At 43.3% G+C, this 25,985-nt stretch overlaps 1 protein-coding gene across 2 annotated transcripts in view; it reads right to left on the bottom strand.

Moving 5' to 3' along the window:
* Positions 1-25,985, bottom strand: part of LOC122687096 (ATP-binding cassette sub-family C member 4-like) — an 860,243-nt gene that overhangs the window by 94,491 nt on the left and 739,767 nt on the right. For both annotated transcript variants that reach the window (XM_043892534.1, XM_043892535.1), the window contains 6 exons: positions 21,663-21,764; positions 19,236-19,325; positions 17,952-18,143; positions 8,284-8,378; positions 8,009-8,095; positions 1,223-1,319 (listed from right to left, as the gene is read on the bottom strand). In XM_043892534.1, the coding sequence (XP_043748469.1) occupies positions 1,223-1,319; positions 8,009-8,095; positions 8,284-8,378; positions 17,952-18,143; positions 19,236-19,325; positions 21,663-21,764 (663 nt within the window). The remainder of the gene's footprint in view (positions 1-1,222; positions 1,320-8,008; positions 8,096-8,283; positions 8,379-17,951; positions 18,144-19,235; positions 19,326-21,662; positions 21,765-25,985) is intronic.

Below are 25,985 nucleotides of genomic sequence, written 5' to 3'. Positions count from 1 at the left end.
ATGGCCGCGTGACATCAGAGGCAGAGACCACAGTGCTGCAGCTAGAAGCCAAGGAACATCAAGGAAGGCCGGTGAACACCAGAGGCTGGAGGGAAGGATTCTCCCCTGGAGCCTTCAGGGAGAGCATGGCCCTGCCAGCACCTGCATTTGGGACTTGTAGCCTCCAGAAGAGGACGGTGATAAACTCCTGCTGTCACCCAGCTTGCAGTACTGTGACTTGGGAGCTCTATAAACTGAATCTCTAGCCTGAGCCCACACTTCTGTCTTTTCAGCTTTACTAAGACTCCTAACTGTTTTTTCTGTCACCCCTCCAGTGACCATCAGAGGACTCTCTTAACTCCCACATCAAATGACATCCCTCCTCTGCTGTGGACCATCCAAGGCTTCCATCCCACTTCCGGGCTTGCTGCCCACTGCCTGGAGACCAGCTCCCTGCCGCCCCCGTGCTGACTCTCCTCAGACACACTGGTCTTCCTGCCATTCCTCCAACCTTCCAGGTCAACTCCTTCCTTAGGAGCCCCTGCCTCAGACCCCATCCCCCATGTGACTGTGTGGCCCCCACCTTCATATCACTCAGACCCCATGAGGCACCAGGTCTTCAGGGAGGCAGCCAGGACGTCACCCTCTTTGTCACATCCTCCCCGTAAGAACAGGAGCCCCATGAAGGCAGGGCCTTGTCCTCCTGCTGCACAGGCTCCCACACGTATCGGGCACAGAGAGACCTGGGCAGGGAGACCAGCAACTGGAGACACCAGCAGAGAGGACGTCTCTGACCCGGGTGCTTGGTTACCCAACCTCGTTTCTGGAGTTAATGGAAGATGCTCTTTTGGCAAACTATGTATGACAACCACCTGGATACCAACAGATCTTAGAATCTCTAATTTATAAGTGATACACTTTGACTTAAGTCATGGAAGAGGAAAGTAAAAAGTTCTAAATAAAACTGCAACATTACCCTTAAATTTCATTAGAATAGTGATGATTCAATAACACTGTGGTTGCGCACTTTAGTGTTTATATGTCTTAGAGTGTAATAGTGACATTTCTACAGGACTTTAGGTTCATCCTCCAAGGTATGAACACCAGCTCTGAGAAGAAGGGGACAAAAAACTGAGGGAGAGAAGGTGTTTACCATGAACCAAAGGAGAGTGACCTGTGGGGAGGTCTGTCCTTCAACACACCTAAGTGCTAGCAATTCCACGGATTTCTAGAAATTACTTACATCTTTCAATGTCAGAATCTGACTTGCATATTTTAGATACTGCAACTGATGAGTAACTAAGATTGTGATCTTCTCCTTCAAGGCCTGACGAATACACCTACAAATGTAAAAGGTACAGAATGGAAAAGCACATTAATGGAATGCCTCAAACTGAAAACCTATATTTTGAAAACAGTGAGACAAAGACCACACAGCAGTGAAAGATCTTTAGTTTAAATACCAAATCAATAATAAAAGTTAAATAAACATAAATCAATTAATCCAACTAGGTTTTTAAATTTATCAGCAGCAAATTTGAATCTAGTGCTATAAAATATTCTTAAAACCAGTCTAGTGAAGGAAGCAAAAACAGCTAAGTTTTTCCCTCTAACACTCAGCTTAACAATTATTTACATGTTTCATAAAGGAAAACAACTGAGTAATACTGAGATTTCAAAACTTGACTAAACTAAAACACTATTTTATCACTATTTGGGAATGGGAGAAGAGGGATCCATGTCATTTAAAAATGTGTACATTCTTAGCTTTCTAGGTGATTATTTATAATTAATGATGTAAATATTCACAACAAAAAATTAATATATTCTTGGTAATCTTTGCCAGAGTGCATTTGCTAGACACTTGTTCCCAAAGAATATTAGATAGAAAATGAATGCCAGGGTGGCCTCTATCAGTCACTACAACATTCCCAGTTCCATCCAGGAAGCAAGTCTTCTTTCATTTGGAGTGAACATCTTCCATATATGACAATAAAAGAACAGAATCCAAATGGCCCAAATCAGAGTGGAAATCACCCAATGACTCAGAGCATCCACCCTTTCTCTTAGTCAAGACACCCCTCACTATTCAACCTTAAATTGTTTTCACAGTAAAAAAAAAAAAAAAAAAAACAAAAACCAAAAAACTACTCCTACATTTCAAATGTAGACCCCTAGGGTCACAGCCCCAGTCTCATCCCACAAGGTCCACAACCCCTCTAGGGAAGCAAGTGGCTCTGGGGCCCCAGTGATTCCAGGCAGGTAGTCTGGGAGCCCGAGGCCCTTGGCAGAGCAAATCTCAGGAACCTGAGCCAGAGCTCAGCCTGTGAGTGAGTCAGATGGAGAGTCTGGAGGCAGCAGGCTGCAGCTCAGTCTCTCTCACGAGACTGATGACATCAGACAAGTGACTAAACCTCAGTTTCTTCATCTCAGAACATGATCAAACAACTCATCCACATGTTCTGAGAAATCAAACCACCAATCTACTCAGCAAATGTCAGCTTTCTTTCCCACTCCTCCCTAACCATGAGTGGTCATGTGCTATGGACTCAGGTTAGAAAACTCTTAACGGAACACTCTGGACACTGAGTCTGTGATCAGAAACAAGACCCTGGGATGTAAACACATATACCATACCTTCGCTAAGTCCAAAAGGATTCATTTTTACATTTTGAAATGTGTTAGCCCAGCATTCATACCTGTTTCTTGACTAACACCTTTTCAAACTTAGTACTAAAAACTTAGTACTAAAACAGATTTTTTCTCCTTAATTCATAATTGCCTGCCAATAATCCCTAAAGGTGGATGTTAATCAAATCTGACAAGGTGTTGTGTCCAAGATAAACCAACCCAAAACTTTTAAGATATTTTCTTCCTAACCCCATCACAGATGAGGTAATACAAATAATTACAATGAAGAGATCAGTTAATACCTTTGAATTTTTCCTAAATGATGCTTTTATCCAAATCACTAGAAAAATACACTATTTTCCAAGTTTTTAAAGATTTCTAAGTCATGCCATAGAAATGACTGAGTCAGCAACCAGTTGTATAACAGTTATTCCAATATAAAGGCTGTGTTAATCCTATAATCCCACATATAATCCTATATAAGGGCTCTATTAAGAGGGGACACATCCCATGGTGGAGGTGATCCAAGTAAGACAGAGGCCCCACCTCCATTCATTCAATCAGCAGAGGTTTATTAAGGAGCCAGGCACTGTCCTAAGTGCTGAGGATCCACCCACAGGTCAGGATAGAAGACAATACTCTGCACCGTGTAGAGGACACACTGAACAAGTATAGAAAATCCACTATTGGGCTGTGACCTGTGCTCTGAAGGAAAAATAAGGGCAGCTGCTGTCTTAGATGTGGAGACATGGGAGCCCTGAGACTGTCTGGGGAAACATCCTGGAAGAAGGCACAGCAGGTGCAAGGTTCCTGGGACAGAACATGATGGACAGAGGCACCTTCCTGCATTCATAGTTTATGGGTGGCAGGTGGTGGTGGTGGTTTAGTGGCTAAGTCGTGTCCAACTCTTGCAACCCCATGGACTGTAGCCCGCCACGCTCCTCTGTTCATGAGATTTTCCAGGCAAGAATACTGGAGTGGGTTGCCATTTCCTTTTCTAGATCTTCCCGACCCAGGAGTCGAACCCGGGTCTCCTGCATTGCAGGCAGATTCTTTCCCAACTGAGCTACAATGGGTGGCAGGAAGACTCATAAATGGTTAAGTGCACCCACTGAGGGCTGTGGGAAGACATAGGGCACGGGCGCCCCCTGGAGGAGTAGATGGGAATGGCAGGTCCCGTCTTCCACCTTCCTTCTGTGTCCTGGCACACTGCTCCCTGGCTCTGGGACAGAGGGACTATGTGTACAGACAGACGGGGGTATGAAAGGATCCCCACAGAGCCAGCACAGCTGGATACCGAGTGCGTGTGGGAACAAACTGGAAAGGCTTATGGGAGTACACGGCAAGGAAGCCTGTTTGTTTGAGGACTGGAGCTGCTTTGTGAATGTGGAATGTGGTGGTGGCGGAATGGTGGTGGTTGGTGGGGCGGGGCGGGGGAAGGTGTCAGTGAAGGGCTGGAGCATGTGGGTGAGCTGTGTAGACAGGAGGGTGAGCCGTGTAGGCAGCAGTGTGGGGAGGCTGATCAGGACAGACCCCAAGATCTGATGACACAGGAGGCAGGGGTCTAGTGATGTGGGGCTGAACCAGGATGGGATCCATGGCTGGACACAGGTGAGGCTGCATCAGTTCATGTAAGGCCCTCACCTTCTGTAGGTGATAGAATCCACTATGTTCACAGCATAAAGCTGTCAAAGTCATGAACCTCAATGACCTTGGATATAAATTCATGACTGATGGAAACTGTTAACAGCAAGAAGAAGTTTGAGTCATTCATTTGTAATACAAAACCCTCCCCATGAATAAGCTTCCACACGACCACCATATCTCACAACATATTGTTCCATCCGATTCTCTAACTTGAGAACACACTCCAGTTGCTGCTGAGTGGTTTCCTAAATTGCTTTCACACTCTCTGCTTTAAGTTTCCCTAGAGAATGGGGTTCTGATTACAAACAACAGTCTTAAGCTTGCTTCTATCAAGTATATATCCAAAGCGGCATACTCAAAATATTTGAGAGGATTTTATAAATATCTCCAGTGTTTGAAAAAGAACTCAGGAGAACTTCTGTGATCAGTACACTGTATTTGGCACCAAAATGCCTTGCTCTCCCTTCCCTGTGACACAGATGCAATGACCAGCAGAATCTGTTCCTGCCCTGATGGAGAACTTGTGCAGATGCACACAAGTTGAGGTAACACACATTTGTGAGTTCAGAGTGGGGTGCTGGGAACAAGTAAGCTGAGATACTCATGATGCCAGGAGGGTGGGGGTGGGGAATCCCTGCACAGCACGAGCTCCTGTTACTGAACTCATGACAAGACACAGGCACTTCTCTAAGGAAAAATTCATGAAGCCATGAACGGGAAAGGCTGGGAAAGGAGGGTCAGATCGGAGAGCTGGAGACCATGCCATGTGTCATCTGCCCTGTTCTCTTGTTCTCAAAGATTCTGTGCTACTATGCAGGTTTGTGTGTGTGTGTTACAATACATTTAACATGAAATAAACTATTTCTGCCATTTTAAGCATACAACTCAGTGGCATTAAGTACATTCACACTGATGTGCAACCATCACCACCATCCATCTCCACAACTCTTTTATCACCCCAACACTAAGCACGTTTTATACAAGGGCAGGTTCCACCAAAGTCTAACAATGCCCACTTAGTGGAGGTGGAATGCCAGCTCCTAGCGTCCAGAGCCCAGAGCCAATCACAGGCCTCCCTCTCACATTTGCTGACTCTGCTGAAGTCTCTACTTTGCTATTCTGGACATGCTGTAAATCAATCATGTCCCCTCAGATTCACATGTGGTCACCTGAGTCATCAGTACCTTAGAATTTGGTGTCATGGATTTTAAAGAGGTAATCATTACCCTTAATTATACTGAATCTAATCTAATCTGACTGGTATGCTTAGATGAAGAGACTAAGACACAAGGACAGAGACACAAGCATGTAAATCAATGAAGTTAAAACACACCCCCTCACCATGTACAAAAATAAACTCAAAATGGCTTAAATACTTCATCATAAGATGTGACACCATAAAACTACCAGTAGAGGTTATAGGCAAAACATTCTGTGACATAAATTATACCAATGTTTTCTTAGGTCAGTCTCCTAAGGCAATAGACACATAAGCAAAAATATACAAATGGGGGCTTCCCTGGTGGCTCAATGGCAAAGAATCCACCTGCCAGTGCAGGACACACGGAATCCCTCCCTGGTCCAGGAAGATCCCACAGGCGCAAAGCACCTCAGCCCCTGCAGCACAACTACTGCGCCTGCGCTCTGGAGCCCAGGAACCGCAGCTACTGAGCCCACGGACCAGAGCCGGGCTCTGCAACCAGAGGAGCCGTCGCCGTGAGAAGCCCATGCGCCACAATAGAGAGCAGCCCCTGCTCGCTGCAACTAGAGAAAACCCCGGCCGTGTGAGGACGCAGTGAGGGGGATGCGGTCAGAAGCCAAGGAGAGAGGTCTCAGGAGAAACCAAACCACCCACACCCTGAACCTGTAGCCTCAAGAACTGTGAGAAATTTAATTTCTATTCTTTGAGCACTCCCATCTGTGACAACCTGCTACAGACTGTTTCTCTCCTCAAAAGTCATACATTGAGACCTAATCCCCACTGTGTTGGTATCAGGAGGTGGGGCCATCAGGAGGGACCAGGTCATGAGGATGGAGCCTGCATGAATGGGATGAGTGTCCTTATAAAAGGGACCCACACGGCTCCTCACCTCTGCCACCACGTGAGGCCGCAGGAATCGGACCCTCACCAGACTGAATCTTTCAGCGCCCTGACTTGGACTTTCCCAGCCTCCAGAACCTTGAGATAAAAACTTCTGTTGTTTCTAAGCCACTCAGTGCTGGTGTCCTGTGAGAGCAGCCTGGACAGACACAGTCCTAGAAACTATCACAGGACCTGACAGAGAGAATTCCCAAACAGCTTCTCTCTGCCGCACATCCCGCCTCCTCCAGGCAAGGACATGCCTGCTGTTCTCCTCACAGCCCTGCTTCCTCCTCCCTCCACACCCGATTTTCTACTATTGCTTCAGCAAAGGACTGGGTCTTCTTCTCAGCCTCCACATACCCGGCCAGCCTGCAGGTCCGCAGGGCACTACCCGCCCATAGGGAGCACAGGGAGCTTTCCAACCTCAATGAAAGCCTCCAGCTGACACTTCCACTTTACATTCAGCTCTTACTGTCCTGTAGTAAAACACTCTAAACCCTGACTCTGCTGAGCTTTCCTTCAAGCATCTGTCTTAAAAAGCTCCACGTAGAGACAGGCTCCTCAGAAGCAGGAATGAGAGCTGGGCATCCTAGTCTCCCTTATTCTGCCCAGTGTGGGTCCTACCCCTCTCCTGGCTCACTTGTAAACTAAGAGGTTTTGAACAGTAACATCTGTAAGGGCATTGATCTCAGTGCACACAGCAGGGTGTTTATAAGTGCAACTGTAAGGGTCCTAGGCTTTAACAAAGCGAACCACAGAAAGCAGACTGACTCTGGAGGAGATGTGGAGGCTGTTTTAGGGGAAAAAACAAGTTCACAAGGCTTTCAAAAAGGCCAGTCCAGACTCCATAAGAGGCCTCAGTCAGTGTATTTTAGGACACATTATACACAGAAAAGAATCAGAGTTGTTCTACTTTACTCATTGTGTAGCCAACCAGGAGCCACTGACAAGTTCTGCATTTTAGAAACAGGAATGAGAGTCAAGACTTAGGCCAGATTATAGGTGACACTACCTTGTAGGTCCAAGTATTAATTCTAGTAAGCATCCATGAAATAACATGAAATGATTGAAATCATACTCAGATGTGGAATAAATGATTCTCAAATTCTAGACTTTATTAAGTCTAGACTTAATACACACTTTATTTCCAAAGTGATAGAATAACAAGCATAAACCGACAGGGTTTTTCCATGGAAGCCCTATGTCAGTACCGAAAACTTCGCCTCTAACATGCATTAAGCAAATGATGGAGGAAAAAATACTGGCAGCCAAGTACCAGGTTACAGAGTCTCACTCTCTGATTTAAAAACCCTACATCATCTTTCTTATTCCTGGGGTCTGGATCTACCCAGAGTGTCTGGTTATCAACTGCAAGTAGCAGAAAGGAAACTGTCATTTATTTGTCACTCCCTAAAGCATGGACCCCACTGACCCCACACTAGAAGCACCATCTGTATGTTCCTGTCCTGACCTCATCATGATGCAAGATTTCTCTATGATGGATCTTTTGTGGAAGGAAGGGAGGAGAGGGAGAGGAGAGAGGGACACTAGTCCCTCCCTCAGGAGGGAGCTGAGTCTCCTGGAGCAAAAGACCCTCCTGGGCTCTCTTCCCTCATCTCTACAGGGCTCTTGGAAAGACGAAACGATAGAAAACAGGAGCAAACTCACCTTTCGAACAAGTGCCTGCTGACTATTGCATCCACTGCGCTGAAAGGATCATCCAGGAGGTAGATGTCTGCATCCTGATACACGGCTCTAGAAAACGTAGAGAGACGTCAGGAAAGGACACTACACACTCACATTTCATGTTCCTTCTACAAGCCCAGGGAAAGGGCCAAGACCTTGATTCACACAGGTCCACCCGGTGAGCCGGGTTTGTGTGCTCACGTCCACTAGGAGCCACGGAGGAGGAGGGGCAAGATGGTAACTGAAACCCCACTTACCTGGCGAGGCTGACCCGGGCTTTCTGTCCTTCACTCAGTGGGGTTCCTCTTTCTGCTATCTCAGTTAGATCTTCTTCCTCCAAAAGCTGTAAATCCTATACAGATAGAAAAGGGGAAAAAGAAAAAGATATAAAACATGTTCTACTACCATCTTACACTTTTAGCATTATTTCCTCATACAAGTATTTGATTAATATGCATATATACTGAGCTGCTAAGTTGAATTCAACTCTTTGTAACCTCATGGACTAGGGCTTGTCAGGCTCCTCTGTCCATGGGATTCTCCAGGCAACAACACTGGAGTGGTTTGCTATTTCCTCCTCCAGGAGACCTTCCTGACCCAGGGATCGAATCTGTGTCTCCTGCGTCTCCTGCACTGGCAGGTGGATTCTTTCCCACCAAGCCACCTGGGAAGCCAGAGCAGTCAGAGTAACTAAACTGTGGCCTTGAATATTAAAAAAAAAAAAAAAAAAAAAAAAATACCTCTGTGTTTTTTGTTTTCATTTGTAGTTTTGCACAGCATCTACACTTTGACCATTTTAACAGATATTTACTGAGGACCTACTGTATGACAGGCATTGCTCTGGGCACAATGAACTCAGTTGTGAAGAAACAAAGCTCCTAGGGTTTCTTTCCATGACGGAAGATGGACGATATGGAAAATAACCTGAACTCAAGGACTGAGGACAGGAAGGAAAAGGAAGCCGCTCAGGATGGTGGAGAGTGAAGGAGGGAAGTGAGTCCACACTGGGATTGGAGGGCTCTGCTCAGAGGGGGTGTGAGCAGATCTGGGGTGGGGAGGGGCTCAGGCAGACCTGGAGAGGCTGCTCCTCACAGAGGGAGGGGCAGGTGCAGGTGCTCCGGGGAGATGCCCAAGGGGGTCGGGACAAGGAGGCAGGAGAGCAGAGTGAGAATGAGGGGAGTGAGGGCGGAGACAGAGCAGGAGGAGCCTGGGGTCACTCCAGTAACAGGAGGAAGGGGAGGACAGACCTGTTTGAGGTTTTAAGAAATCACTCCTGTGCTTTACAGAAAAAGACAGTAAGTGCGGAAGGGTGAGGGTGGATACAAGTGAGGAAGCTCCCAGAATAATCGAGGTGAGAGATGACGGTGGTCAGGACCAGAGTGAGAGCAGTGGGAATGGAGAGATGGGGTTACACTTCAGGCACATGTTGAAGGTGGAGTCCAAAAGACCTGCTGATGGGATGGGTGTGGCTGTAAGAGAAGAGAAGGACTGTGGTGTTTGGGGTGAGGAAGGGGAAGGACAGGGTCTCCATTTACTGAGTTGGGGAAGATGGTGGTTGCAGGTTTAGGAGACTTCACTTATGGACAAACTGAGATGACCTATCAGTGATGTCACAGTGCAGCTGGACAGGCAGATGTGAAGGTCTGTGCTAGAGACACAGGTGTGAGGCCTGGTGGCCCAGGCTGGCAAAGGCACAGGACTTGTTTTTATCAAGGAATGAGTGTCTGTTAAAAAGACATTTTGCTGATCTCTGGCTCAGTTTCCCACTTTCAGAGAAGGGATAACACTTGACCCAAGTCTTCAGAGTGATACTTAAAGTGAGTGATAGACAAGGTCTGTACAAGAAATGGGAGCAGAAAGAGCAAGCTGGGCAGGAAAACAGAAAGGAAAGAAACAGCGTGCTCAAAGGACACCCAGCAGATCAGCTGGACTAAGGAGATGCTTGTCTATGAAAGCAGGAAAAACTCAAAACTAAGAAGGAAATAAAGTTGTAACTTGAGGATCTGGGAATCAATCAAAAGTTATATTTGAATGTTATTTAAGACGCAAATAGACAAATCAGCCTATTTTCCACAGAGCACCATGGGGTAAAAGAAGAATAGATGACAAGAACATTCCCAAAATGATGAGACTATCAGGCTTAAGTAGTTGTTCACTCACTCAGTTGTGTCTGACTCTCTGTGATCCCATGGAACGCAGCACTCCAGCCTTCCTTGTCCTTTACCATCTCCTGGAGCTTGTTCAAACTCATGTCCACTGAATCGGGTATACCATCCAACCATCTCATCTTCTGTCATCCCCTTCTCCTCCTGCCTTCAATCTTTTTCAGCATCAGGGTCTTTTCTAATGAGTCGGTTTTTCCCATCAGGTGGTCAAAGTATTGAAGCTTCAGTCCTTCTAATGAATATTTAGGTTTGATTTCCTTTAGGACTGACAGGTTTGATCTCATTGCAGTCCAAGGGACTCTCAAGAGTCTTCTCCAACACCACAGTTCAAATGTATCTGTTCTTCTGCACTCGGCTTTCTTTATGGTCCAACTGTCACATCCATACATGACTACTAGAAAAACCATAGCTTTGACTATATGGACCTTTGCTGGCAAAGTAGTGGCTCTGCCTTTTAATATGCTGTCTAGGTTTGTCATAGCTTTTCTCCCAAGGAGCAAACATTTTTAATTTCATGGCTGCAATCACCATATGCAGCGATTTTGGAGCCCAAGAAAATAAAGTCTGTCACTGTTTCCTTTCTCTCCCCATCTATTGACATGAAGTAATGGAACTGGATGCCATGATGTTAGTTTTTTGAATGTTGAGTTTTAAGCCAACTTTTTCACGCCCCTCTTTCACCTTCATCAAGGGGTTCTTTAGTTCCCCGTCGCTTTCTGCTATAAGGGTGGTATCATCTGCATATCTGAGGTTATTGATATTTCTCCCAGCTATCTTTATTCTAGCTTGTGCTTCATCCAGCCTGGTATTTCACATGGTGTATTCTGCATATAAGCTAAATAAGCAGAGTGACAATATACAGCTTTGTACTCCTTTCCCAATTTGGAATCAGTCTGTTGTTCCATGTCCTGTTCTAACTGTTGCTTCTTGACCTCCATACAGGTTTTACAGGTGGCTGGTAAGGTGGTCTGGTATTCCCATCTCTTTTAGGAATTTTCCACCCATTGTTGTGATCCACACGGTGAAAGGATTTATCATACCAATGAAGCACAAGTAGATGTTTTTCTGGAATTCTCTTGCTTTTTCTGTGATCCAACAGATATTGGGAATTTGATCTCTGGTTCCTCTGCCTTAGACTTAAGTTACATGGTATTACATTAGAAGTCTTGGGTTGCCTATAATTATCAATTGGCACATTCTGTCATAGACAGAGTTTGTTTGGAGTTTTTAATCTACTAAACCCCCCATGCCTCAACCTAGGATGCGCAGCAGTACACTTCTGCAAATGAAGTCCTCACTTCTCTGTCTCTACTGCAGCAAATCTGGGGAGAAAGCAAGTAGCTCACTGGTGCCACCATGAAAAACAAGTCCTTTGATCTCCCTAAGTCTCATTTTCCTCTCCTATAGAATGTGCTGCAGAAACCAAAGTCACTGAACTCAAGGATGCTGTGAGAATCTAAAGAAGTGTGTGAACACCTCCACAAATGAAAAAAGGACATGAGTAGATTATAACTTGCTGTTGGTGACTGATCCCTATTTTCTCACCAAGTCAACAGTAGGACCCTGTTTACAGTGTGAATCATAACATACAAAGCACATGACCACCATGGAAGAAAGAGACTCCATCATAATCCTCCCTGACAACCACAAAGACACAGACACACACAGGTTCTCCACTCACTCAAATCTTAATGGAGGTGCATTTGATGAAAGGCAGCAAGTGCTCTGTTGTGATAATTTATAATTACCTCACATTCTTTCTTTCTTGAGCTCAGAAATTAATACCATCTCTTGCTTTTGGTTTTCATTGAAAATATTAGCTTTATGTTAAGTTCTTAGCCTCATGCACACAAAAATAATTACTTGGCCTCTCTTTTACTATTGACAGTCCTTGCAAACTGTTCCACTTAGTTTTTATGCTTTGATTTTATGTTGTTCAAATTTGTTTTCTTCTTAACATAGCACCACGTTGTAATACAGCAATCTTAACCACATTCCAGAAAAAGCACTCACAGCCTCTCTTTCCAGGACATAAGAAACTATCTCTGAGTCTGGTAGTAATACTTTGAATGTGTTGTTGACTCTGTAAATTATACATGAACAAGCCACCAAGGGGGAAAACATTTTGGAGGATTTGAAGTAAAACCAAGTCAAGTTGATTTCTCAGCCAACATGTTCTGATTAAAGGGGAAATGCCTGAGTTGGGCATATATTATAGTTCCTTCTATTGACAGGAAAGTGTTATTATTCATATTTGTTACCTCTAAGTTAAGTAAGTGTTAGTCACTCAATCGTGTCCAATTCTGTGATCCCATGGACTAAAGTCTACCAGGCTCCTCTGTCCATGGACTTCTCCAGGCAAGAATACTGGAGTGGGTTGCCATTTTCTTCTCCAGGGGATCTTTTCAACCCAGGGAGTGAACCCAGGTCTTGCTGCATTGCAGATTCTTTACTGTCTGAGCCACCAGGGAAACCCAAAAATTTAGCCAATTTGCTCACTGAATAATTCTGCTCACTGAACAGAAGACACACACACTAGAGGCAAACTAGGAAAGGTGGTGCTGGTTTGATGCCATCCATCCAGAAGCACATCAAGGGCCCTTCAGTGATGGTGGAAACTCACATTAGAGACACCATGGAGCAGACTGCTGAAATGGTTAACGAGGGCCAGACGAGAGGCCCTGGCAGAGGAGGGCTGGACTGGAGAGTCAAGCAGCAGGAGCCCTGCTTCCTTCACAGCTTTCCTTCCATGTAGAATCACCCCTCCTCTCATGGCCTATAAATATCCCACCCATCTTTCCAGGCTAAGCCCAAACACACTCTCCCATGAAACTATCCTGGACTCATCTCTCTTCCTGCTGGGTTCTGTTTACATATCTCAATTCTCATGAAGTACCTGTCTTATTCTGCTCCATCATTTGTACATGTGCACATGGCTTCTCACAGCTCCTGGGGGGTAAGATCTGTGCACCAAGATCTGTTCTGAAACCTTATGCTGATTATCTCTAATCCTCACAGCAAGCTTCACAGTAAGTATTGGCCCCATTTCACAGATGAGGAAACTGAGACTGAGTGAGGTCACATCACTGGTCTGAGGGTGGTCAGCTGTGAAACAGAAGACCTGGAATCTGAACCAGCTCATGTCAGTTCAAAGTCTTCTGCTCTTTCACATCATGCTGTCCAGGTGGTTGACTGAAGGTACGTTAGAAATGAAGACAACACTTAAGTAACTCAAGACTTGAAGGCCTCTATACCTAGACATGTAAGTATCAATAAACTTACTATCCTATGGCCAAGTAAGTGATCTATGTGGAAAAATGTTAAACTAGAATTTATCAGTTTGATACCTTTAAATACATGTTCACTAAACATTTTCAAAAGCCTTAAAGATAACATGTAGACAAATTTTGCACACTTGTTTATATTATGGTAACAGAAACTTATTATTGTTGATTTATATAATGTACTATGTGTAGAGCACCTATAGAAATACCAACTCAAACAATGGAAGTTAATACTCAGATACCTTCTTTCTTACATGTCACATTTTATGGATGCAATTTTACCACTAAGTGACTGAGCTTATAATTAAGAATTAATTTATTTTCAAAATCATTCTAATACTTACAGACCGCTTATGTCCCTAGAAATCAGGTACTTTAAAATCATAACCACATTTCATCTTCAAAACAACCTCATGAGGTTGATAGTCTTATTATCTCCATTTGATAGATGAAGTAACAGGCTTTTAAGGACAATCAGCCAAAACCATATGTCTGATGAACAGAGAAACTGGGACTCAATTCCTGAGCTGTCTGACTCCTAGACCCTGGAGTTAATGTCATCAGCCTGAATTGATGTTGCCAGTGTGATTACTTCATGTCTCCCTATTTTGTTACAGAAAAGTTTTCAGCTTAATGAACTTATATGATTACTTCAATCAGATCTAGTATAATACATCTAGTTGTTTTTAACATATGTTATATAAAAAATGTTGCTTTTAGAAAGATTGTAATGATGATCTTACATGCAAGGCAGCAAAGGAGACTGATGTAAAGAACAGACTTTTGGACTCTGGGAGAAGGCGAAAGTGGGATGACTTAAGAGAATAGCATGGAAACATCTACATTACCATATGTAAAATAGATGACCAGAGCAAGTTTGATGCAAGCAGGGCACCCAAAGTCAGTACTCTGGGACAACCCAGAGGGATAGGGTGGGTAGGGAGGTAGGGAGTGGGTTCAGGATGGGGGGGACATATGTATACCCGTGACTGATTCATGTTGACGTATGGCAAAATCATCACAATAATCCTACAATTAAAATAAATAAATTTTTAATAAATAAATAGATGTTGCTCTTTTATGGCTTTTCCTCTAGGATTTAAGGTAGGTGGGAGTAGGGAGAATAGTAAGGAGAAAGCTTTATTATATTTATATGGCTGGATGATGGATGGAGAGAAAAAAGTTAGAACAGTAACAGTAGCCACGACTTACTGAAACCCTGGCTTGTTTGCATTTCACAGGCATTGTCTGCAATCTTCACAGTAACCCCACCCCTTCCCCATTTAATAAGAAAGGAAACTGAGACAAACACCTGGAGTCACCACCCAGGACTGTTTCTCTCCAAAGGCCAAGCCTTTTCTACTGCACATGCTGTCTCTGTGTCTACGGCCAGACTAACTCCAGGACACCACTATTTCCTATGCCTGCCTTATGTCCATCCACTGATACCTGGAATCCCAAAGGAGATAAGCAGATGCTCTCACACTTACCAAGTAGTTCCCAGGTGTCATAAAGACCTTGCTAACCTCTTGTTAATCAGAATCATAGATGACATTTCAGAGCAGCAACAAAACCCTCTGACCTAATGTCCTCATTTTGCTGCAGAAAGGTCAGAGGCACAGGCAGGTAACAGGACGTGTCCAGAGTGACAGCAGGCAAGTGATGAACTTGGGGCCAGAGCTCTCCTCTCCACTACTTCTCCATGCTGGGCCTCCCTTCCTGCCGAGGAGGGAATGGGCACGAGGGACCCAACTCCATGTCCCAACTATGCAGCAGAACAGGAGAGCAGTCAGTGTTTATAGACGTCAAATCATGTACAGAAGAACTGCTGAGAATCCCAGCCCTGCAGGGCCCCTTCCAACCAGAGTTTATGCTGCACACATGCCCCACGTGGGTGAAGCCCTAGAACACAACCCACATTGCTGGTCTAGTCGCCCCAAGAGGCTGCGGCAAAGCATCGGCCCCCAGGATCTGAACTTGAGCTACAAATGTAGAGATGAGGTGACTCATCTCTCCAGGCCTCAGTTTTAATAACTATAAAATGAAGATGGGAATATCGAAGACACTCATAAAGAATAAATAATTCATAAACCTTTTTACGTGTGTGTATGCACATATGTGAAAGGCAGAAAAATGATTTGCACCTGGACTCTGAATTAATGGAAGCTACTGTTCTCACTGTTCCACGTTTGCTTTCCCTTCTTATATGGTATCTAGACCATTTAATAAAAATCTAGCTCATTCCTGCTAACTTGACATCATTTCTGCAAATGTACAGTCACCCATGAACAAGAACCTGGAAGAAAGAAACAAGCCCATTAAACAAGCAATTCTGCTTGACCACATCATTGTAAAATGCTGCTCACCTGATGCAGAGCTTCCCAGGTGGTGCTAGTGGTAAAGTATCCACTCGCCAAGGCAAGAGACAGAGACTTGGGTTTGATTCCTGGGTTGGGAAGATCCACTGGGGAAGGAAACGGCAACCCACTCCAGTATTCTTGCCTGGAGAATCCCATGGACAGATGTGTCTAGCAGGCTATAGTTCATAGCACCGCAGAGCTGGACACAACTGAAATGACTTAGCATGCGCAAACACACCTGATACAACCTATGATGTTCAAGCTGTTGTTCGAGAATTACTATTTCCTCACAAAGCAGGTTTGAAGCCTTCAACACCACACCTTTGAAAATCTGTCCCTGTTTTTTCCTCACAGTACAAAAGAGCTGTCAGATGTCCAGACCGCACTGAGCAGACCCCAGGGGGACCTTTAATGTTGTTATTTACTGATTTTTTACAACCTGAGAGAGTAACATAGTATTTAATATTATTTACCCTTTTCTTTTCTTTTTGCCAAATTGTATTCTATCTCTTAAGTTTAGTTCTCATCATTTATTCACTGGGGTTGCTGCTGCTGCTGCTAAGTCACGTCAGTCATGTCCAACTCTGAGACCCCATAGACGGCAGCCCACCAGGCTCCGCCATCCCTGGGATTCTCCAGGCAAGAACACTGGAGTGGGTTGCCATTTCCTTCTCCAATGCATGAAAGTGAAAAGTGAAGTCGCTCAGTCGTGTCCTAATCTTATTTAAATCCCAATGTAGAGTTAAACCTTTCATCTTACCATTCTCTGGGAAACTCAGTGCTGTTTCCGAAAACAATCTCCCTCAGTGAAATGACACAGTATTAAAAAGAAATTTTAAAGCATTCTGGTTTCCTTAAATAGTAAATTACTAGTCAAAAATGAAGTGGAGAGAGAAACTCACAGACTGAAAGGGACCAAGAAGGCATCAGCCAAGTGAAGGGGACAGACCTTATGTGGGTTCAAACAGTGGTGAAGATTTCTCAGTGAGATGATCAACAGCATGTAAACATAGACTAGCAGGTGGGTGATATTCAGGAATTTGAAGTATTTTTCAGGTGAAATAAAGTAGTGGTTTTTTCCCCCAAAGCTTTCCTATCTTTCAGAGAAAAATAATGAAATGTTTACAGATGAGCTAATCTGAAGTCTAGGATCTGCTTCAGGATACTCTGGGGTGGGGGTGGGGCTGGCAGGGGTAGAGATGCAGCGAGACAGGCAACCAGCTGATTCTAGCTGAAGCTGGGGGTGGGTACATGAGGTTTCATTACACCATGCTCTCTATTTTTGTAAGTATTTGTAGCTTTCCATTTAAAAATTTGAAACTGCACTGGAATGACCCAGAGGGATGGGGCGGGGAGGGAGGTGGGAGGAGGGTTCAGGATGAGTAACACATGTACACCCATGGCAGATTCATGTCAATGCATGGCAAAACCAATACAGTATTGCAAAATAATTAACCTTCAATTAAAATAAATTTATATTAAAAAAAAGTTGAAAGTGAATGAAACTTCACAGAATGAAATAATACCCCCCTCCAGAGAATGTATTGTGTTATTAACCTATAAGAATTAAAACAATAGCATATGTAAATACACCTGCTTATTTACCCAGAAGACCAACTTAAATATTAAGCAATATTCAAAAATCCATATTTTATTTTTTTTAATTAATTTTTTTTCATTTATTTTTAGTTGGAGGCTAATTACTTTACAATATTGTAGTGGTTTTTGCCATACATTGACATGAATCAGCCATGGATTTACATGTGTTCCCCATCCCGATCCCCCCTCCCGCCTCCCTCCCCATCCTATCCTTCTGGGTCTTCCCAGTGCACCAGCCCTGAGCACTTGTCTCATGCATCCAACCTGGGCTGGTGGTCTGTTTCACCATTGATAGTATACTTGCTTCAATGCTATTCTCTCAGAACATCCCACCCTCGCCTTCTCCCACAGAGTCCCAAAGTCTGTTCTGTACATCTGTGTCTCTTTTTCTGTTTTGCATATTGGGTTATCATTACCATCTTTTAAAAAAAAAAAAGAACTTTTAACAAACCTTGTAGTTTAAACCACTATCTTTATTTGAAATTCAAGTATATGCAACTCAGAAGTCATTACTCACCGCTTCCAAAGCACAAGCCTTTATTACTTCTTCATATCGTTTCTTTTCATATTTCTTCCCAAATAAAATGTTACTCCTCACAGTTCCTGGAAACACCCAGGGCTGCTGAGAAACATACGCGATCCTCCCGTGCACGCTGACCGTCCCCTGGCTCGGGGGCAGCTCCCCCAGCAGAGCACGTAACAGTGAGGACTGAAACAGACAGGAACACACACACGTGAACAAGGAGCACTCAGGACGGAACATGCCCCGCAGCACAGCCAACCCCACCCTGGCGCTTGATACATGATAGAACCTTTTCCTTCAACAGGATAAAGTACAGCCCTCGCAATTGAGACCAAAAAAAAACCCAAAAAAACAAAACTGAAAATAACACTGATGGTCAACAAAAATGACTGATAAGGAATATATTAATAGTATAAACAATCTACTCTGCCCAAGTATCCCCCCAAATTAAATTCTACTCAGCAAAGAATAATTGAGAATGCTTAACATCCTTCTCTGGCAGAGCTCAGCAGGATATGTATTTTATGTATCTGATGTTTAGTGTGATTATTCCTGCATCTTGTTTCCTTTACTTGACAAACACTTGTTCTTAAAAAGCCCATATTCCACATTAGATTTCTGTATTTTGTTGTTTCAGACCAAATGCATGTGCACCTTTCCTTTCAATCTTCAACATCACACAGATGTGGTGTGTATGTATCCTTACCATAGGAGTGCTCATGACACTGGGCTGAAATAATATATTTGCATATCTGCCTTGCCCCAGAACCTGGTTGCCTCTGAAAGGCAGACAGTCAGGGACTTGCTCACATCTGTACCTTTATCTCCAGCATGTGGCTGCACTTTCACTACATGTGCACTGATGGGATCACGTCAAGTCACAGGAGGAAATGCTCAGAGCTTCCAGGAAGAGCCTTTATGATCTCCAGACATCCTAGAAGGGCCACTAAGATGAAAAGAAGTCCCCATTGTCTCTGTCTATCCTGAATAGCGGTCACATAAATAATTTCCTTCACTGAGGAGTCCAAATTCCCCATAGGCAGTTCCTAACAGGGCAAGGTGAAGCACCAAGAAGGAAAAGACAGTGTGCACTTATCCTGATTTATTTGGCCATGAAACATTCTTGTAAAATGAATGTTCGATGGAACACACCTTAGAGAGATGCTGTTCTAGATACACTCAATGCAAACTGAATCACACACAGATCTGGGCTCCATTCTGAGAATTTAACAGGAGCTGTGGTGTTGCATCAAGCTGACAAAAGACACCATAACTTACCTTTCCTGCTCCCACATGTCCAACCACAGCTAACAGCTCACCAGGTCTGACAGTAAAGGAAAGTCCTTGTAGGGTTGGGGTCTTTGACGCCTACAAATTAAAGTTTTTAATTTAATTTAATTTACCAATTTTAATAAAGTAACACAAGCTTTTTTAGAAAGTGAAAAGTATAACAATAATCAACATAATTGATATGTAAAATATAATCCACATTTTTCTCTTTCCTATTTTAAGATACTGTATCCTGGAGGCCTCTTCATCAAATCTTATCTCTCTGGGGATTTGAGGCAGCTTTAGCTGATTTTAGGAAGGTTCCTTCTTTTACTAGATTCCCAAATGGACAGAAGAATGCTCCAACTACCACACAATTGTGCTCATTTCATATTCTAGCAAAGTAATGCTCAAAATTCTTCAAGCTAGGCTTTAGAAGTATGTGAATTGAGAACTTCCAGAGGTACAAGCTGGAATTAGAAAAGCAGGGGAACCAGAGATCAAATTGCTGATATCTGTTGGATCACAGAAAAAGCAAGGTAATTCCAGAAAAATATCTACTTCTGCTTCATTGACTAAAGCCTTTGACGATGTGGATCACAACCAACTGTAGAAAATTCTTAAAAAGATGTGAATACCAGACCATGTCACCTGTCATCTGAGAAATCTGTATGCAGGTCAAGAAGCAACAGTTAGAACATGCAACAATGTGCAACACAGACATGCAACAACAGACTGGTTAAAAATCAGGAAAGGAGTAGGTCAACAGAGTATATGGTCGCCCTGCTTGTTTAACTTTTAGGCATACTACATGATGCAAAATGCCAGGTTAGATGAATCACAAATGGAATCTAGAATTCTGACAGAATATCAACAATCTCAAACACACAGATGATGCCACTCTAATTGCACAGAGTGAAGAGGAACTAAAGAGCGTCTTGATGAAGATGAAAGAGAAGAGTGAAAAAGAGTGAATGTTGGCTTAAAATTCAACATTCAAAAATCTAAGATCATGGCATCTGGTCCCATCACTTCATGGAAAATAGAAAGGGAGAAAGTGGAAACAGAGGCAGATTTTATTTTCTTGTGCTCCAAAGTCACTCCAGACAGTGACTGCAGCCATGAATTCAAAGATGCTTGCTCCTTGGAAGAATAGCTATGACAAACCTAGACTGTGTATTAAAAAGCAGAGGCATTACTTTGCCGATAAAGGTCCATGTAGTCAAAGCTTCCCTGGTAGCTCAGAGGTTAAAGCGTCTGCCTGCAATGTGGGAGACCTGGGTTCGATCCCTGGGTCGGGAAGATCCCCTGGAGAAGGAAATAGCAACCCAGTCCAGTATTCTTGCCTGGAGAATCCCATGGACGAAGGAGTCTGGTGGGCTACAGTCCACGGGGTCACAAAGAGTCGGACATGACTGAGCAACTTCACTATTCACTATAGTCAAAGCTATGGTATTTTCAGTAGTCATGTATGGATGTAAGAGCTGGACCATAAAGAAGGCTGAGCACTGACAAATTGAAAGGGTTTGCAAAAATTTTGAACTATGGTGTTAGAGAAGACTCTTGACAGTCCCTTGGACAGCAAGGATATCAAACAAGTCAATCCTAAAGGAAATCAATCTTGCATATTTATTGAAAGGACTGATGCTGAAGTTGAAACTCCAATACTTTGGCCACCTGATACAAAGAGCAGACTCATTGGAAAAGATCCTGATGCTGGGAAAGATTGAAGGCAGGAAGAGAAGGGGACAACAGAGAACAAGATGATTGGATGGCATGATCAACTCAATGGATGTGAGTTTGAGCAAGCTCCGGGAGATGGTGAAGGACAGGGAAGTCTGGTATGCTGCAGTCCACGGACTCGCAAAGATCTGGACATGACTAAGTGACTGAACATCAACAACAGAAATATTGGAGTGGTTATCCATTCCCAGAGACAGAGGGGCCTGGTGGGCTGCAGTCCCTGGGGTCACAAAGACTTAGATACAACTGAAGCGACTGACACTTCACACCTCAGCTCAAAACATTAGATCTGGGTTTTCAAGAAAAGATATATTTGTGCTATTTATCTTTTCTTTAAGGTGATCCTATTGTATAGCACAGGGAATTATATTTAACACTTCGTAATAAACCATAATGAAAAATAAGCTAAAAATTAAAAGAAGATTTACATACTTTAAGTTCAACACGTGCTTATACACTGAAAGCTCTCTTGAAAATGAAAAAAAGTGCAACATGTCAAATGCCTCAGACTGATTTTACACTTAAGCTCCATTCATTCAAACCTTATTCCTGATTCTGAGCATTTTTATAACATATTCTCAGTAAATGAACAAGTCACATTTTACAGTATGTGTAAAATCTCAAAATTCTCCAATAAATCTATGTCACAGTTGTCTTTTACCAGGCACAATTTTGGAATGGAAGGTTTCTTACCTTTTCCCAAGAAGCTGTAAAAGCTTGCACATCCACAATTGTTTTACCATCTGATGGCAGCAGAAGGTAGCACTGTGATATCTCATCAAGCAACAGAAAGTTCTACAGAAAAAAGCAAACCATAGATTGTTTATACTGCAAGAACAAAGCACAAACAAAGCAATTCCTTCCCTTGAATTTGCAATAAAAAGTTTTATATCTATCATCATTTTACAACTGAATTTTATTAGGTCTTGGTTCACATGAGAAATATTAAATAGTATATAGTATATAATATACCATTATTATAGTATATATACACCTAAGTATAGAATACAGTATAGCACATAATATAGCATATACATATATATATATATATGTGTGTGTGTGTATATGTGTGTGTGTGTATGTATATGTGTGTGTGTTTCTGTGCATGTATAAAACAGATAAATAAAGAGTTCCTGGCCATGGGGCTATCTTTTTTACTTTCTCAACAAGTGTACAGGTTCCTAAGAAAAAAATATGGCTTCAAGCTCCAATACATTTAGAACCTGGACATTTTTATTGCTTTACTTTTGTGTTACCAACAATAAACAGGTGAGCTGGTAGGAAATTATTTCATAAATACTAATTGAATCCCACCAGGTGCCAAGCACCATGCGGCACTGCTAGGACACAGAGAAGAAGGCCCTTCCCAGGCCATCAGGAAGCAGGTGGCACAGGACAGGCTGGGAACACAAGATCAACGACAGAGACTTTGAGTGCAAACCCTGTACACTCTGCTTTCCCCCTCGTGTGTGTCAATACCACATCACTGCTTGTCATAAATTATCACTTAAGTCATCATTCTAAAAAGAAAATGCCATTGTTTCTATGTCTTAAAAAATATTTTACAAGCATCTTTTCACAATCACTGCCTCTTCTTAGTCAATGCCCTCTCTCCTCCACAGCAAGAATGGCTGCACTTCCCACTTCTTGTTATCTTCTACACCATTTAGCAGCTAATTGATGCAAAGTAGTAGAATAAAACAAAGCCTCATAAACTGCTACAAAGCTGACAAACACATACAAGAAAACTCCCTCTTGCCTTGCAAATGCTAAACATAATTCAATGAGAAAAGCTAGAGTAATAAAGATACTGAAAAGACAACTTAGACCACTCCCACTCCCCAAGATCCCCAAAAACTGTGAACATGAGGCAGAGACTGTTGGCTGTCCTCAAAACCTGCTCTCGTTCTTCTGAGGTAACAAACCTGGATTTTAGCTGCACGTGGCAGCCTGGAAGGAGGCCCTGACTCCAGGCTCCTGAGAAGACAGGAGCAGCCCCATGACTAAATCCAGGGCAGTGGGGAGTGACAGCAACCAGGACCTTCCTCTGCCCCAGCCTGGGCCTTGTGGGCTACCAGCGGGGTCAAGTCACATGCAGTGGAGTAACATAAGAAGAGAGAAAGAGTCTGGGTCCCAACACCATGGAGGTTCACACTAGCCATGGTACTAGTTATGAGGTGAATTGGATCCCCACAAAAAGATAAACTGCAATCCTAACCCCAGTTACCTCAAAATGTGACTTTATTTGGAAATTTGGTTGTTGTAAATGTAATCAATTAAAGTGAGATCACAGTGGAGTAGGGTGGGCCCTGAATCCAATATGACTGGAGTCCTAATGAGAGATGCAGACACAGACACACAAAAAAAAACTACCTGATGATGGAGACAGAGGCTAGAGTGATGGCAGTTACAAGCCAAGGAATGTCAAGGTTTGCCTGCAACCACTCAAAACTAGCAGAGACAAGAAAGGACGCTCCTTTATCGGATTCAGAAGGATCCTGACCCTGCTGATACCTTGATTTCAGACTTCTAGCCTCTAGGGCTGTAAAACAATACTTTCCCTTGGTTTTAAGCCACGTGGTTTGTGGTACTTCATATCAGCAGCCCCAGGAAACCCATTCAGAGCCTCACAAGGATTCTTGCATGAGAGAAAAACAAATGACCTGTGTAAGCAGCTTTAGCATGGGCACTTCTGGGACCCACAGGCAAACCAAATCCTAACCCATATAGGGGGCAACTGACACAAGCATGTGAGGATGTTTAAGAAAGAAAACAACACCAGAACAGTAATCTACCACCTTAAATATCTTGACACCCCATCTATCGTGCCTCAGAGTCATAAATGTGATAGCAAACTTCTACTTCAAAAGAAGAACAGGTAAACACTGAATGTGAAAACCTTTGTGCAGAAAAGGAAAGACGTGGTCCTTACATTTCTGTCAAATATCAGCTGGTGGAAGATGCTATTCCTTCATCCCCTCTGCCTCTCATTCAAGCTCACTGAGAACATAACACTGGGCATGGAGACTCCTACCATCCCCAAACTGTCCATCCCCTGTCCATCAGGAGGCAGGATGGACAGACCGTGGTCTGAGGACACAATCACAGACTCTCAACCACCGCAGCCTGAGTCCTCTCTCCACACCACTTCTCCCATCATCAACCAGGTACCAGCTCTCGTCTATTCTAACACAATTCACCTCTCTCCCAATTCTCTTTTCCTCTTGAAACAAAATAATTTCAGAATGTCACTCACCATTAATTATCTCAGTAATGCAACTTTTCTTTTTCTGGTTCCTTCCCCAGCCCTCTCCAACATCACTGACCTACCCCAAGACAACTCCCTCCTGATCTCCTTACAGCCCCTCTGAGAGTGTCCACAAGCTTAACACTCCCCAGTGACCCACAGCATCTAAGTCCACTCACCCCAGGTGGTGTCTGCCTGGACACCCTGAGTACTGACCCCAACCACCCTTCTGGGTCCATCTCAAATACTAACCATACTGGGAACCAGCTTGGCACATCCCCAGCTGGCACTGCCCTCCCTACCTCTGAATTCCCAGAGGAATATTAGGTCACACAGAGGGGAGACACTATGTCATCCATGCACTTATACAGTCCCAACTTCAGCTAAGACTGAATCTTACACAGTCTAAGCTGACACAGCAACAAGCAAAAGATTATGAGACATGCTTGGACCTGGGGTCCTTTATGGGAGCACTTGCACCTGGGCAAACGTCTCCTTGAGCAACAAAATACAAAGAAATCCTAAGGGACTAAAAATAACCACACACATGCAAAGGCGATCATGAACAGCAAGACACAAAAACACCACAAGCCAACTGGCATTTCTGAGGTGCTGGGAGCAAATCAGCGTACTGCATACAATCTTGGCACATGGCACCTACAAGACAGTAGGCAGACCACATAAGTCACCCCTCTGGCTAACACCACCAAACCTCCCCTACCCTCACCCCACTTAAGGAATCAGCCTACCCTTCTCAAAGAGTCAACAGGGCATCAGTCTCTTGTTTTCATACTTTGTGCTGTAGCACAAGCCTCAGTAAAGCCTTGCTTGAATTTCTTGTCTGGCCTATTATCAACTTCTATTGATTAAAAAGACCTAGGGCCCTGGAGAGTAATGTATATGTTATATATCTGGTCTAGACAGAATCAAATTCCAGTTTCAGCTGAAGCATGTAACCAAGACATCAATACTGAATGTGTATATATTAGAATAGAAATTCCTCACTTTGAAACAAAAAATAAAGAAGAGGAAAATTATGCCCTAAGTGAAGAATTGAATTTATTGACCACTTGTCCACAAATAATAGCTCTGAGGGGAACAGATGTCACAGTCTTCCAAGGGTTAAATGAGACCCCATTCAACACATGATCAGCTTGTAAAGGCACCAGAAGTGCTGGCTGCATTTTTCTCCAAGACTCACTCTGATGAAAAAGCTGAAATTAAATGGCCATTAGAACCATGAAGTACAGACCCAGAACAGGTTATGCAGGAAAGTATCAATATCAGAATTGCAGCTAAAGAGACTGATTTGTTTGTGGCTGGTAATGGATAACCTAAAGCTGCTTTTGAACAATATAATCCCAAAGACACATTTTACTGAATGTTAAAGTTACTGAAGACTTTTAGTGAGTGCTTTGAAGTTGAGATCTTTTGCGATCCTATTCGAGTCATCCAGTGCTAAGACCATGGGTCCCCCTTCCTCACTCAAAGATAAATAGAGAGACTTCTTGGGCTTATGAGGTCATCATAAACTATTCATTTTCACAGAGTTGATTCAATCTTCATTTTAAAAAGAAATACTTGAGCACCTCCTGTGTGCCAGGCCCTTGTCTTAGTGATAAAAATGATTTACCCCTGACTATTTAGGGACAGTTAGTTTAAAAAAGGAGACAATAGGTATGGTGGGAATCACAAGTTTGAAAGGAAGAGAACAGCTAGAGACAGGCTTAGACACTAAATAAAATAAGGACAGGAACAAAAATGCAGAG

The sequence above is a fragment of the Cervus elaphus genome, chromosome 30, assembly GCF_910594005.1.
Source record: "Cervus elaphus chromosome 30, mCerEla1.1, whole genome shotgun sequence".
NCBI lineage: Eukaryota > Metazoa > Chordata > Mammalia > Artiodactyla > Cervidae > Cervus > Cervus elaphus.
The sequence above is the reverse complement of the archived record's forward strand: the minus strand, read 5'-3'. Positions and strand labels throughout refer to the sequence as shown.